This window comes from Megalops cyprinoides, chromosome 5 (assembly GCF_013368585.1).
Source record: "Megalops cyprinoides isolate fMegCyp1 chromosome 5, fMegCyp1.pri, whole genome shotgun sequence".
NCBI lineage: Eukaryota > Metazoa > Chordata > Actinopteri > Elopiformes > Megalopidae > Megalops > Megalops cyprinoides.
Window position 1 is genome coordinate 24,710,909 of NC_050587.1, and position 14,797 is coordinate 24,725,705.

The 14,797-nt window shown below is 45.2% G+C and overlaps 1 protein-coding gene across 2 annotated transcripts in view; it reads left to right on the top strand.

Annotated features, from left to right (window-relative positions):
• Positions 1-14,797, top strand: part of LOC118778573 (multiple epidermal growth factor-like domains protein 9) — a 57,592-nt gene that overhangs the window by 35,747 nt on the left and 7,048 nt on the right. For both annotated transcript variants that reach the window (XM_036530188.1, XM_036530187.1), the window contains exons 3-4: positions 1,388-1,527; positions 7,177-7,326. In XM_036530188.1, the coding sequence (XP_036386081.1) occupies positions 1,388-1,527; positions 7,177-7,326 (290 nt within the window). The remainder of the gene's footprint in view (positions 1-1,387; positions 1,528-7,176; positions 7,327-14,797) is intronic.

A 14,797-nucleotide genomic window follows, 5' to 3' on the forward strand; every position in this document is an offset into this window, starting at 1 on the left:
CTGGAGGATCGAGCACGTGGGCGAAGCCCAGGCCAGGCTGACTGGGGCCTGCTGTTTAGCCTGGACGCAAGTGACAGGTAGCCGTGACATAACAGCCGAACACTCACAGTTCTACTATGTATGAGAGATGGGTGTTGTGGAGTAAGGGTTAAGGAATTGGACTTGTGAATTTGTGGCAGAATGCTACAGCTACACAACTGTGTACTAGTGAAGTTTGTGTGGATTTCTCTCTGTTAGTATACTATACGTAATTGAAGTAAATGAGTGCTGAGTGAAGTATGTGCCTGGTTAAAGATGTCTTAAACTCAAATGGTTAACATTGTCACCGTCCATGTAGCACATGGGCTGTGGAAGAAATCATTTGAGGTCAGGAACATGTTTTTGTACAGGACACTCCAGGGCATTGGCTATAATCTGTTCTGTTTAAAATGCCTCTTCCAATGATGTAAGAGATAAAAGCAAAAAGATGAATAAATGAAATGAGCAGGTCCAGTTGAACAGTTTTATCAGTCTTATGGTGTTTTCGCCCTCTAGTGGTAGAATGTGTTTATTGAAAGAGCCAATTACTCCATCCATATGCGTGGGAGACTGTGGTTTCTATGGTTTCTTCCCTTAGCCACAGCTGAAAAAGAGAGCTGAAAGCATACCTTATTGAAAGGCTACTTTCAATAAAGGAGACCTGTCCAACTGCTCACAGCATCCAGCAGAGACATTTGTTCTGCGAAATGAATATCTCCCCCAATTGTTCATCGTGATTTAAATTCCTGGATTGGCTCCACATAACATTTCAAGGCAGCGGGAACGCACGTGGGTAGAGCAATAATATTGAGCTCATGCTGGGGGGGGGGGTTGTTATCGGTGGCGGTTCTGCTGCTCTGGATGTGGTCTAGACCCATTTCTATGTGCTTCGGAGGGGAGATGAAAAGGGCTTTTTTTTGAGGTTTCAGACCGCTGTGAAATGAGATTTGATTCCCGATGGCTGGAGCACACTGGCTGTTCTCACAAAGGTAGGTGTTGGAATAAGGAGGCCCTTGGGAGCTCTTTGGATGGGCAGTGGTGTGTGTGTGTGTGACAGAGAGTGATTCAGGGGGTGAAGAGAAAGCAGGAGGATTTAATGTAGAGTGTAATAGGCAGAGGGCCCCTCCTTTTAAGTTCTGTCAGCTTGACCTCAGCACAAGACAGGAGTCTTGCAATCCTGTGAGCAGGTCAATGTCTTTTCAGGATGTTGCAGCCCTTTGGAACCAGGGTTTAGTAGCCCAGCAGACAGTGTGGTCCTCCTAGACCAGAGTAAAGTACCCCTGTAAGCACTGTGACCCTCTGAAGCCAGGGTTGAGTAGTACTGCAGACACTGCAGCCTTCTTGACCCTATATGTGTCTCCTTTTGCAGCTCCGGGGCTTGCACATGTAAGCCTGGTGTGTTTGGACCCAAGTGTGATGACTGCCACCCAGGATTCTTCCGATTCAGCAGCACCGGATGCCAGCCCTGCCAGTGCAACAACCACTCCAATGACTGCCACCCACAGTCAGGTGAGTTACCTGTCGCTATGCTGCCACCTGCTGACAGGTGATTCACTTGAACCCACACTTCCACCTGCAGCCAGGGAATTTACACAAACTTACACTGCCATCTGCTGGCAGGTAAGTTAGCCGAACCAACTCTACCACCTGCAGGCAGGTAATTTACCTAAACCCAGTACAAATCAGTGAAACTGCGTGGCTTGGGTCAAGACAGGATGTAATTCAAAACGTGTATTGATTCATGGTGGACAGATTTTTCATGGACAGATTTTTGCTCCTGGCCTTTCTGTTGAATATAGAGGCCCCTCCACTTCACCCCAGGAGAAAGGGACAAAGATGACACTTCTTAGCACTAGCACACTTTATACTCATAAAAACGTATGATGTAGACACACATCCAGGTAAAGTGACCCTCTCTACCAATCTGTCATGTAATGGCAGATGCCATAAAGAGCAACACTCACCACTCTCACTTTGCAAACGTGGCAGCCAGTCTCTCAGGATCTAATTGAAAATACTTGCACTTATAAATTTGTTCAAGTTTCACATATAAAGCTCTGTCAGACCTGCACTGTTTGTTAAGGAATGCAGTCAAAATAAAAACAATACCCACAATATGGCAGATTGTTTTTGGGTTTATTAATTCTGCTCAGGGAAATATCAATTTTGAACAATAATCAAAGAGTAAACAAGACACGTGAATAAATATTCATCAACCTAGCAATACAATTGCATTGTATTTTAACCTGTTTGTTCAGTTTGTTTGACAGACTGCAGAAAGGATTTGTTTTTATGAAATATGGTAATCAGGCATGTAGCATAATGCCCACAAACACTGGGAGGGAAATTAGATGTACATCCATGGTGCGTACCTCCTTACAAATTCCAAACATCTTAGAAACTTCACAAAAATGACAAGAATCCCCTCCCTTTCGAATGCTGACTGCATCCTCGGTGAATTGCAGCTGAGTAATTATTCTGGCACAACCGTGGCAGTGAGCCGCTTTGTTAAGTTTCTTTTTGCTTTGCGCACAGAGCCGGCCTGTGACAGATCGAAGCTGGCGAATGCTGTAAGCTAATTATCCTCCGTTTGCTAAATGCGCTAACAGCTCACAGTAATTATTCTTTATCATCTCAGCAGCGTGCCCCTATCTGATGCCAGCTGTAGGCCAAACCAAACCAGACCAGATGGAGTTTTCTTCTGTGGTTTAGTGGTTAGAGATCTGGGTTTGCATGCAGACAGTTGCACACCATGCTCACTCTGCCTGTGACAGACCACCACATAAGGGATTCTGCTGGTTACACAGTGCAGTAATGAAATTGAGTCTGCACACGTCCTGCTGGGCACCTTGCCAAAGTGGAGTGATGAATGTGTGATGAATGGACCTGCCATTTGATTGACCGAACGACATAGGGCTCATTTCCCCTCCCCGTCTTTGCGGGAGAGACATCTATAGCATCTGGCATAACCTTTCAATAACCAAAACATATTGTTTTGTTTTTCTTTTTTTTTTTTAAAGTTGTTCTTTCAAGCATTACTTCCACATCATTGCCACATCTCCCACTTTTGCAGAGGTATGCAGGGATCACCAGCTGAGTGATCCTAACCTTTGCTATTTATTATCCTATCAATACTTTTGCCCTGCAGGATCAAATGTATATAAAATATAATGAGAATGTAAAATACAACAAATACACCCACTGATCAACAAGCAAGCATCAGGTTTCTCAGTGCTAATAGACCAGCTCACTAGCCCTAAGGAAGAAAAGGATCCCACCAGCCTGTTATCACCAACCTTTGCCATGCAGCACATATGACTGAACCCTGCCTTGAAGCTGATTAATAATAGATTGGGAAGGAGTTCTTTCTCTGCGGTGTGAAGGGCTCTTTCAGTCTCAAGGACTAGGATGTCTGAAACTGATGACAGCTCTCCTATAGTTGATCTGAGAATCGATTCCTACATTACTCTACTGTCCCCGAGGTCCATGAGCTGGCTTGGAGGGTATGTAGACAGTGGAGAGATGCATGCTGGGAACGATGAGAGTTGCTCTTTGAGAGGGTCCCTGTCTACCCTCTATTAGGGAGTGGCTGTCAGTTTACAGAGGACTACCTCCAGTCATCAGTGTTTATTCCTTTTTGTGTGTGTGTGTGTGTGTGTGAGAGAGAGAGAGAGAGAGAGAAAGGTTTTGACTGTTTAACTCGACTCTTATCTCTCGACAGTGTTTAGTCACCTTACAGTTTGCAGTACATTTACAGTTTCTATCAAGCTGCTCTTTTTAGGTGCTTCACACACACACACACACACACATACACACACACACAATCACAAACTGACCCTGCGATGCTTGTTTTGTAAGTGGTGCTACTGTCTTGTTACTAGAGAAGTGCTTCGAATGTGGTCTTAAAATGCTCTCGCCATGCCCCACTCTGCAACACTGATCCCTGATGAGGAAGCAAAGATGTGAGGATGCGGCCACAAAAAAAAAGATGCCTTTCTCTGTCCTAATCTGAGGACAGCGGGGAGGGCGCAGTGTTGAATGCCCCCTATATGCCTGTTGTATGGCACTTATAGAGTGGTGTAGAGGACTTGAGACCGGACACTCAACTAGAAGTTTTCAAGGTACAGAAGAAAATGTTGGGCACTGCTGTTGTACTCCTGAAAAATGAACCTAAACTGAGCAGGTTCTGTAAATATACCCAGCTATATAAGTTAATATTAATGCATATATTTAAGCCATACCAATCGCCCTGGGCAAGGTCATGTGGTACGTGAATAAATAATGCAATATGCTGGTGAGATATGCAGTGTTACCGTGTATCACACCAGGGGCAGTGAATTTGAATCAGCCTTTCTGAAAGGTTGGGTAGGTAATGACCAGGATATGATCTTGCCTAGAGGTGTTGCACAGGGGAAGCAGAATTAAAGAGAATGGCGTTCCTGTAACACACGGTGAGGAAGGGGGGGGCACTCTTAATGATGCATCTCTCTCTCTATCTCTCTTTGTTCTGGAATCCCTCGGGTCACAGTGGCAACATGAGCAGAGCCGCCTCCTCTGGAGGTGTCTTTGTGACATCATTCGGTCTCCACAGAGCTGGCCTTTGCTCCCTGCCTCAGGCCGCCTCTGGCTGTAAACAGTACAGTAGAATGGACACACCCCCTACTGCAAGCCTAGCGCAGATTGCTGCTTTTTCATATTTTTTGTGCATGGAAATATGTGCCTCGTATGGAGTGCAGATTAGCTGGGGATGGAGGGACCCCTGTGGAGAGCTACCTAATCAGCCTCGAACACTTGGAGCAGGCACTGTCCAATCAGATTAAAAAGCGGGTGGGGAGAAGTCGTGCATTTAAGAGCAGGTGAATTTTAGCTCAGTTGCCCAGGAATCAGTCTTTATTCTTTTCCTTTGTCTGTGGTGCTGAGCTGTTGCTCATGGACCAGTGTGTAGATTAAGGGTGTGATGGTCAGGGCAGCCATTTCATAAAACGCACACACCATGCACAACCCCCCTCTGCATCTCTGGCATGTGTCTGACAGGGAGGGGTGAGAGAGGGAAGGGAGGAGGAAATTCAGGAATGAGGGAAGAGAGTTTATCGCATGGAGAGGAAGGGATGGGGCTAAAATGGAAAGACAGAGGAAAAGAGAGAAATGGTTGAAAGGTAGTTGGTGGGGATGAAGTAGAAGAATGTGTGTAGACTGGGATATACTGTTTAATGTTTGAATAGGGTCTTTCAATTAGAGGATGTGTTACATTGTTCATATCCTGTTGAAAATAGCTGTGGTTATGGTATTTTATATATTTGCTAAACTTCCCTCAACAATGCAAGTGTGTATGGGCTATGCCAGTGAAGTGAATTAGATGACATTGAACTGTAATAGACAGAGACTTTCCCTCCAGTTTCATGGTCGACTGCAATTACCTGTGATGGAGGCACAAAAATCGTAGAACACTCAGCACATACAGAACATCAGGTGGCTACAAGGAATGTTCAAACACAGTGTGAAATTAGTAATTTCTTACTTCATACTTGTATTAAATTGGTTGCCTATTCCAATTCCTCTGCATTTACATCTTCGAACATGCTGTACAGTATGTACAATAGAGCAGACTAATTGATTTTTGGCTCCTCAATCTGGCTTTGAAGCACTGTGTCATGTTCACTTGCCTTTATAAACGTTTGCTCATTAATTAATTAGACAGGTGCTCTGCATGCATTGAAAGGGGGGAGTATCTCATTAATATTTTGATTGCATACTGTGCAGCAACTGTCTTTAATGTCAGACACTCATTTAAAATCACCCTGGTACTTCCCTTATCTTTATTCGAACACAGAGGCCAATTCATCAAACTCGTCTCCAACCCACAATCAGTGAAAAACAACATCCACATTCCATTGTCTCTGTCCTTTCCTTGTGAAAAGCAGCCCAGGTATTCACTAAGCAGGAAACTGAATAACCTGTCCATTGACTACGATGAAAGACAACACTGCTTACTTTTACGTTTTAAGGAAAGGAGAAAGTGAATGGCTTGCAAATGAGCTTTATGAAAAAGAATTGTTTTAAAATGTAAAATGAAATGTTTAAGTATAATATTTTACCATTATGTAAAAAAAACCTCTGTTCCAACACTCTCCAAATGACACGCCTCTAATGGTGGCGTTTACCCACCCTACATTGAATGAAGATGTCCGATACCATCTTTAAAAAAGCTTTGGCTTGTGGAAGGACCAGCAGCTGATGAGGCAATGTGTGGGTTGAGGATTCCAGCTGAATTATATGACTATGTGTACTCTGTATTCACTGAGCAGAAACCCTTATGTAGGAAAACTTACGCAGCATACCATTTCATTTTATCATTCATTCATGCAGCTGGATATTTACAGATGCTATTCAGGTTAAGCACCTTGCTCAAGGGTCCAACGGCAGCTCCCACCTGGGATTCGCCCCTAAAATCTTCTAGTTATAATTCAAGGTCCCTAACCACTACACCACTCATCTAAATCATACAAAATTAATCTTGTGAAAAGCTTTTACTCCTCAGTGGCGTGGCATTGATCCCAGACCCCCTCATTGATTTTATTTCAGTGAGACTCCATTAGCCTGTATGACTTCCCTGTAGCTTGTGCATTGTGCTTTTGAGAGCGGTCAGTAATGAAGAAAAAACTAGGTTTACTTCCAGTTTTTAGCACTGCAGCACGGTGCTAGCAGTTTGCTTTGTTTAAACTTTGTTGCCTTGCTGAATACAGAGGAAAATTTATACAGCTAGTTAACATGCCCTCAGGCAGATTGATATATGTAATGCTGTGTTATTAAACTCCTCCTCCTTTGCTTGGTCAGGTGAACATATACACATTCTTTCTGCCTTCTGCCTTCCTTCCTGGTGTTTTATCTTCTCTGCCACATGCACTTGTTGGCACTTGTTGCCTTGCTTTTTTTTAAATACCCTGGCAGGTGCTTGTGTGTTTGTGTGTGTGTGTGTGTGTGTGTGGGTGCATTCTCTTCTCTGCCTGTGTTCCTGTCAGCATGTGTTTCAGAGCAGCAGGATGAACCCTTTCCCTGCCTGTGTTCAACCCTTCACCTGCCTTGATCATTCCCCACTGCTTAAGTCAGCACTGAGAAATTTGTTCCTTCTTTTTCTCCCCCCTGCGCTATTTCTGTCAGGCATCTGCCTGGACTGCCAAGGCAACACGGAAGGACCCAACTGTCAGGAATGCAGGAAAGGTTTCTACAGGAGACTGGGTGCTGCCCCGACGGACACCTGCCTCGCCTGCCCCTGCTCCAACGTCACCTCCACAGGCAGCTGCTACGTCGGTGAGTTTCCTTGTTACAGTCCGCTGTTTAATTAATCTGTGCACTCACGGCTCTACCCCCTCCACCCCACCCGCACCACTCTGTTGCAGGGGACAAGTCAGGGACGCAGGCTTGCATGGGTGGGAAGCACCTGCATCGTGTGTTTTTGTTGTTTATGCATTTTTGGCAACTGCCTCTGAGCAGTTGGGTGCTTCTTACTGATAGGAGACATGGGAGGACAGGTACAGGGAATCAGATTGGGGGTGGTGGGGGTTGCAGTGGATGCAGCGTTTGATGGACACAGGAATAAAGCTCTCATCCTGCTACTCTGCTACAAGGGTATTTTCCTTCTGGCAGCAGGAGAAGGGCTGTTGAGGATGTTATGACAAAGTGAAAGCAGGAAGTCAAAGCAGTTTCTCTCTCTCTCCCTACTTGCTTTCGTTTTGTGTATTAATTAGCTCTGTATAGGGTCTGCACCAGGGTTTTTTTTGTGTGTGTGTGTGTGTGTGTGTGTGTGTATTTGTGTGTGTGTGGGCAGCAGTGAGATCAGGGTTACTGCAGTGGATACAGAGAGAGGGAATGTGTCTGGTGTTTTTTGCCTTGGCAGATCCTTTAAATACTGATCCGTGTCAGTGTCTGAATCATGGCCTGTCATGTGATTGCTTTAGTGCTGTGGTGGTGTTGGTATGTGGTATGTGTTCACACACACACTTTTCTTTTCTAATGCTGGTTTTCGGTTTTTAACAAATTTACCGTGATGGAAGAGACACTAAATGTCCACTTCAGTTCTCTCATAAATGGTGCATGTTTAACACATTCTTACAATTGAACATGTAACCCCAGCCATAGGTGCATTTTAATTTATGCAATGAGCTTTGAGTTTGAGTGCATTTTAAATAAGTCAGCTCCTTGTATCTGGCATATTGTATGTAGTGTTCATAGCTGTAAATTCAAGTACAAATCTTTTGTCATTAACTTGTATTGGTTGCATCATCATTGACAAAATGCAAGATCAAATATTTTCAAAACCCACATAAATGTAGATGGCGTATACAGCCCTCCACACTTGTTTACTAAGGTTTTAAAACCATGAAAAATCCCTCATTTGTGTGGAATCTCCTTTCTGTGTGGTTCAGCTGAGATGCTGCTGCTGCAGCAGCCGTAAGGAAGCTCTGTACTCTGTACTGAAGCTGAGATTCTGAAGCGCAGTCAGTCTGTATCGATTTCAGGGCTGAATGCACCTGATTTGTGCCTCATTTCTCCAGAGTATGCTCTGCCAGCACGGCAGTTTTAAAGACGCTTGCAAGTGCTTCCACTGCTGCGCTAATGAAGAGTCAGCAGTCTAAAACTGAGCTGTGCCGGATTTTCAGGGCTCAGAAGTTGGATTTCTCACCTGGAAGCAGGGGTCATGCTTTCGGTGAATCCTGATGATGGATATCACCCGGAAGGAGGAGTGCAGCGCCCGTGATTCCAACAATGCCGTTGTGAGGTGTACCGATTAAATTGGTCCTCTTTCTTATGTTCCTCAGTGAAGCACGCAGACCAACACACTCTCATTATGACAGTTAGCACTGATCCCAGAACTGTGAATGAAGCAGATACAGTTGCTCTGGGTCTCTGCCTGTCTAGCTCTCTCTGTCTTTCTGTTTCCCTGTATCTCCTGCTATTTTCCACCTGCTCTCTTTCTTTTTTCTCCTTTTCTCACCCTCCCTGTCTCTCTTTCCCCCTTTCCCTCCCTCCCTTCTTTTACCCCCTGTCTGCAGTGCTGTACTGGCTCCATTAAATCCAGTGAGGGGGTCACAAGGTCTAGAGGCTGAATTATTTAGGCATGAACAGCAGTTCCCATCGACTCTCCTTCGCTTGCATGTTAGAGAACAGAAGAAAGTGGCTAGCATCCCAGTGTGAGATGACAGTGTGATTGGGGCTAATGGGTTATGTAACTATAAATCAGGAACAAATAAAACAAATCACATCTTATTGGTGTGTGTGTGCGTGTGTGTGTGTGTATGTGTGTGTGTGTGTGTGTGTGAGAGAGAGAGAGAGAGAGAGAGAGAGAGAGAATAAGAAAGGACAGGGTGAGAGTTGGAGGGACCGGTTGCCCTAGCAACAGTGAGCAGTGTGAAAAGGCTGCCCTAGAGTGTTTCTTAGTGATCTCTGGCTAGAATGATGGACAGGGGGAACACACATTGGCACTGATGCACATCAGATGCTATGCACACGCACGCTACTGTACAGAGCCTGGTGTGACTGTGTTCATATCCCTATCTCACATACAGTACATCAATCCAGCGCTGTGGTCCTGCACATACAGAGAGGTCAGACACGTGTGTATGTGTGTTTTGCAGGAGCTTACACAGGGTCCAGTATGAGAGGTGCTGACCAGAGCACCAGAGTGCAGACAGCTGCAGAGCTACCATTTCCTCACTGAGCCCTGTGCCACTGACCGCACGCCTCCATCAGGGGATTTCATTTGTGCTGTTTGGAGTGCATCTAATCAAGGACTTCTTCCGTATCTTGCATTTTTACATATTCTTACTGATCCCAGAGCTGTTGTGTGCATACACAGCATGCAGTGCTGTAATGAGCAAGCAGAGTAGCTGATTAATCCATTGCAAGTCTGATTGTGTTTGCAGCCTGCACTCAGTGTTAAGGTAGGCTTGCATCAGCGTGTAGCAGCACATCAGGGTTCGTTCCCTTGCTCTCTTTCGTTGCATGATTGTAACGACAGCATTTGTATCTCAGCAAACCAAAAGGCCTCTGGGTAATTTGATTGTTATGATTGATTTGATTCTGATTGAACGCCGAAGTTCCCCCTCTTAATGACCTCTGAACGATGTCCAGTCACCCCTGCTCTCTGATGTCATCAGTGAGATTCTCAGCTAAGCCAGTCAATGCAATCCTTGAGGCTGATGGGGAGATAGGGAGCGAGGAGAGATTCCTGCATGGCAGTTCTGAAATCTGAGATTTCTGTGCTGTGGACCAGCATCACTGTTCCTTCTCTGGAGTACTGCAAGATTATTCTTCTTCCAATATGAATGTACGATGTGAATTATCTAATATACTCAGCTATCTTAAGAGGAGCCTACTGTTTCTTTTTTTCTGAAACATTTTCATTATAATTTGAATTAAGAATAACAGTAATCATTTTCTTATCTAGTTGTGTGGTTTTACTGAAAATTCTTTATGCTCTTAGAAGAATCCCTGTATCCAGGGCTGCCTTGTACTTGAATGTGAAGGCATACATGGCAGTGCTCTAGATGTGCTTGTCTGGGCTGTGAGGTGGGGGATGGTAAGGGGGCGGGGGGCTGGCTGATTGCTTGATACCGCCGATGTAAAGTGCTGTGGCTTAAATCAATAGACTGATGAGAGGAGACGAGGCTTTGGCGGCAGGCAGGGCAAGGAGCCGAGTCAGCGCCGCGCCGCGCCGCCTCTGAAACCCGACGCTTTAAGGGTAATGAGACCCGCAGGAGTGCTCAGGTGCTACTTTCACCTCCTCGTGTTCCATCAACACGGAGCCTCGTTAGCCGGGATGCCCGGAGCTGCGCTGGCTGTTCTGGTACACATGCATCCAGCAGACCGCACCGCAGCCAATGCAGAGCGTCACTGTCTCCGCAGGGGAGATCCTTTTAGAGGTGTCATCCAATTACCCTTTGACACTTAATTCCAATGTTTGATTGGACAATCAAAGTCTATTTTAAATGCGAATTTGAAATGGTGGTCCATTCAGATGGGATGTTTTTGTACAAGTCAGATGGGAGTGTGGATATGCTAATTGTGAGACGGCCAACAGAACATTTTCCCAGGGTTTTAGGTGGTGAATGAGTATTAGCATGTGGTCTTTGAGTGCCTTTCATGATTGCATAAATCTCGTAGATCAGAGAAGTAGGAATGCGAATACCTCCTGTGCAAGAATGTGCACGGGAATCCATGGAATCGAAGAAGGCCGTATGTCATGCCCAGAGCTGATCCCAGAACAGTCGTTGTGACACAGGTCATGCCCCGTGACCTCTGGTTTGCTCGCTTGCCTGTGTGCATGGTGCTGCTCACTCTGGCCTGGAGCATGGAGCTCAGAGAAAGCCTTGATTGTTCCAGGACTGCAGTGGCTCTGATTCAAAGCAGATGGGCTAAGCGGAGATTGCACACTTCAGTGTATAAAGGACCTGAACAAATGCCTGAATGAATTAATAGCGTATTAAAGTACAGTGTAACACCTTGTATTCATGTCAGGGCATTTGACAGTGAGGGAGGGTAACTGACCTCAAACACAGAGATACACAGAGACCAGAACACTTCCCACACATCAACCAAGGTGGAGAGGCAAGGATCAAATGATGCAAGGCTGCATGGCTTTTTCCCTTGTCTGTCTCTGTGACTCGAGCATCTGAAGGAGGAGGGGCCTGTCCGGAGAGTGGGGCTCCTGGTCCTCTTGTCCTTTCTCTTTCAGAGCGCAGCGCGTGAACCGTTATCTACGCTTTAAGCAGCCTGCAGTGTTCCGCGAGGCGCAGTGCGACAGCGCCTTTGCTCAGAGCCCAACAGGACGGTGTATTTAAATAAAAAAGAAAGCGGGACTGATTGATTATGACCCACAGCCTGTCAATCTTCTCTCTACCGTGTGAGCCCTGCTCGTGGGGGGAGCAGAATGTGGGTCACACATATTAAATCACCCCCTCAGACCTGACCTGCTCTTAATGGAGCGCTGTAACCTCGAATGCTCACACGCTGTCCTGACTGCCACGCAGGGCCTGTGTGTGCGTGTGCTCATGCCTGTGCTCACATGCATGTGCGTGTGTTTGTATGTGCATGTGCATGCTCATGTTCATGTGTACTGATAGATACGCATGTTTGTGCACATGGCTGGGCAATATAGCTGTCGCAATATATCGAATAGCTATTTTTAGCGTTGCTGTCCCCGGTATGTGGCGATAGGTTTCTTCCTGTATTTTTTTCCCTTTAGTCATACCTGATGCGGCCGCACACCTCCAGTTTTCCGAGGACATGTGAAATGCTTCTGGGGAAAAACGCCACTCGTATCTGTTGATATCACAGCAACAGCACTATGCTGCTTCCATGTTTTAGATAGAAACACATGGCTACATAGATAAAGAGTGAAAACATATGCTATGTGTTTTTCAAAGCTAATAGGTAAGTTAACCAACATATAGATACAAGTGATATTTCTCTGCCCCGGAAGCATTTCACTGAACTTTGGAGGTGTGCTCCCACATCAGGTATGACTAAAGGGAAAAAACTACGGGAAGAAACCTAACGCCACATACCAGGGATAGCTGTTATTGCACTAAAAGCAGCTATTCGATATATCCCGACGGCTACATCGCCCAGCTATATTTGTGCATGAGCTTTCAGATCTCTAGAGTTGTTAGGAGGTTATTCTTGTTCACACACTAGCATTGCATACATACCTCATGATCTATAATGGTATCACTGTTTGTATTTGTATTGCTGGTCTTTTTTTCTGTTTGTGTGTAAACTGATTTGATTTGAAGTTGAGGTTCAGATCTACACTCACCCTGTGCAACCTGTGTAACCCCCAATGATGAGGGCCATCAGAAGTATTCCTGCAAGCAAATTCTGACTTCTTTTAATAAAAGTCACAGGTCACATCCACAACAAAAGCACTCAGAAAATGCACGCTAACTCTTCATGGCAAAGAGGAAATCACGGCAGCCTTGCACTGATTTCATTTCCTGTTTGCACTTGAAACAGTGTAAAGATCTGCACACCCACATGCCCACACACACAGCCATGGCTTGTGTTAGGTGCACAACACATTTTCCCTTTAAACGCAAGCTCTGAAGGTCAGGCAACTGATAAAATGATGTTTTAAAATGGAGAAATGTTGTTATACATAAATACAGTTGTATAATTGCATTGCTGTGTGTGGTTGTGTGCTATGCCTTGGACCTTGACAGCATTTTCATTCCAGTTTCCACTCCTCCAGGTTTTGTAACAGATTGTAACCTCTGTGCAGTGGAAGAACCAGCTTGGTTGCTCTAGTGTGGATGGTCAGCGCAAAATAAGGTTTTGCCTCCCTCCCATTGGTCACATCAGGCTAACAACGCTATGCTGTATCAGCTCAGGGCCATTCAAGATGATGGCTTACGTTTTCCTTTGTCCACAGTTTAAACTTTACCCCAGATACATTCCAGCAATGGTAGAGGTCAGAGGTCAGCTCCCCCTCACTTGTCCTGCATGCCAGCTGTGGCGGTTTTTTGTGCCTGCATACTGTACTATTTACAGCTGCCTGCGTCAAAACTTGCTGTAAAACAGGAGCGCAGAATTAGATGAAATGATTATAATACAGCTCGTAGCTGTGGCAGTAACCTTTTCTTTCTCCCAAGTCAAATAAAAATGTCAGTGTTCCCCTTGTCATGTTTCTCACAGAAACACAGCAGAACAAGAAGACCTTGTCTTAGCTGCTCTGTTTGTTCACGGCAGATATGTGCAAATGGAAAGGGAAAGATCCTGATTGGTCATCCCACAGTAAACATGGCTGATTGTGCTCGGTCCCTTTGGTCACAGTGGATGTCATGCAGGATATCCCTGAGCGAGGAGAGGGCGCTCCCAGGATGGGGGAAAGTTAACCTGCAGTAGACATAAGCATGTCCATGGCCACATTGAGGTAATCTTAATCCAGGACAGTGTAAACACAACTTTTGCTTCCTTTGCTATCCTTTGTATCTTGTTGCTCATAGTGATAGATCAAGATTGGCCTGCCCAGCAAACAGACAAACCTTACTTTTTAAGGTTACAAACCTTACTTCTTACGTAATGTAATCTGGATAGGACTTGTCATTTTTCATTTGGCCTCCTTGATATATTTGTTATTCAGTGTTCATCCATAGGGCATTGCTTGGCCTGAGATAGGATTACCTTGCTGTGTCACAATCCAAACACATCTAAATTTTCCCCTTTCACTACCCATCTGCAGAGACATGTGTACTGACAGGTCAGTGACCAATCAGGTACCTCACAAAAAAAGCACAGTGTTAAAAGGCCAAACACTAAACATTAACAGTGAAAGCCTTTCCAGACGGAGGTGTGTTGACACACCACATCAGATGGACAGGCAAGATCTGGATAGGGTGCATAGTAACTTAAAGCTGGGGAGATGTTGGCCTGTTGGAATCCCAGAATGATTCGAATCACAGGATTAAAAGAAAAAAAGCAAGTACCGCAGAGAGCATTACCTTAGCAGGCCATTGGCATTTAAACTGTCAGGGATTTATTGAATATAATTCTTTTATAAACACTTTTGGCCACAGTATTTATCCAGCTTGGTACCCAGTCTTGGCTGTTTAAGTCTCTCTCTCTGTTTTTTCATCCCTCTGAAGGTAGATCAGTGCATGGATCAGTTTTGTCAGCTGTGGTTCTCTTATCACACATCACTCAGCAGAGGTGTCCTCCCTTAGGCTCCTGTGAGTCACGCCGACGACGTCAAGGGTGGGATGGCATGGGTCATAGTGCGCTTGCA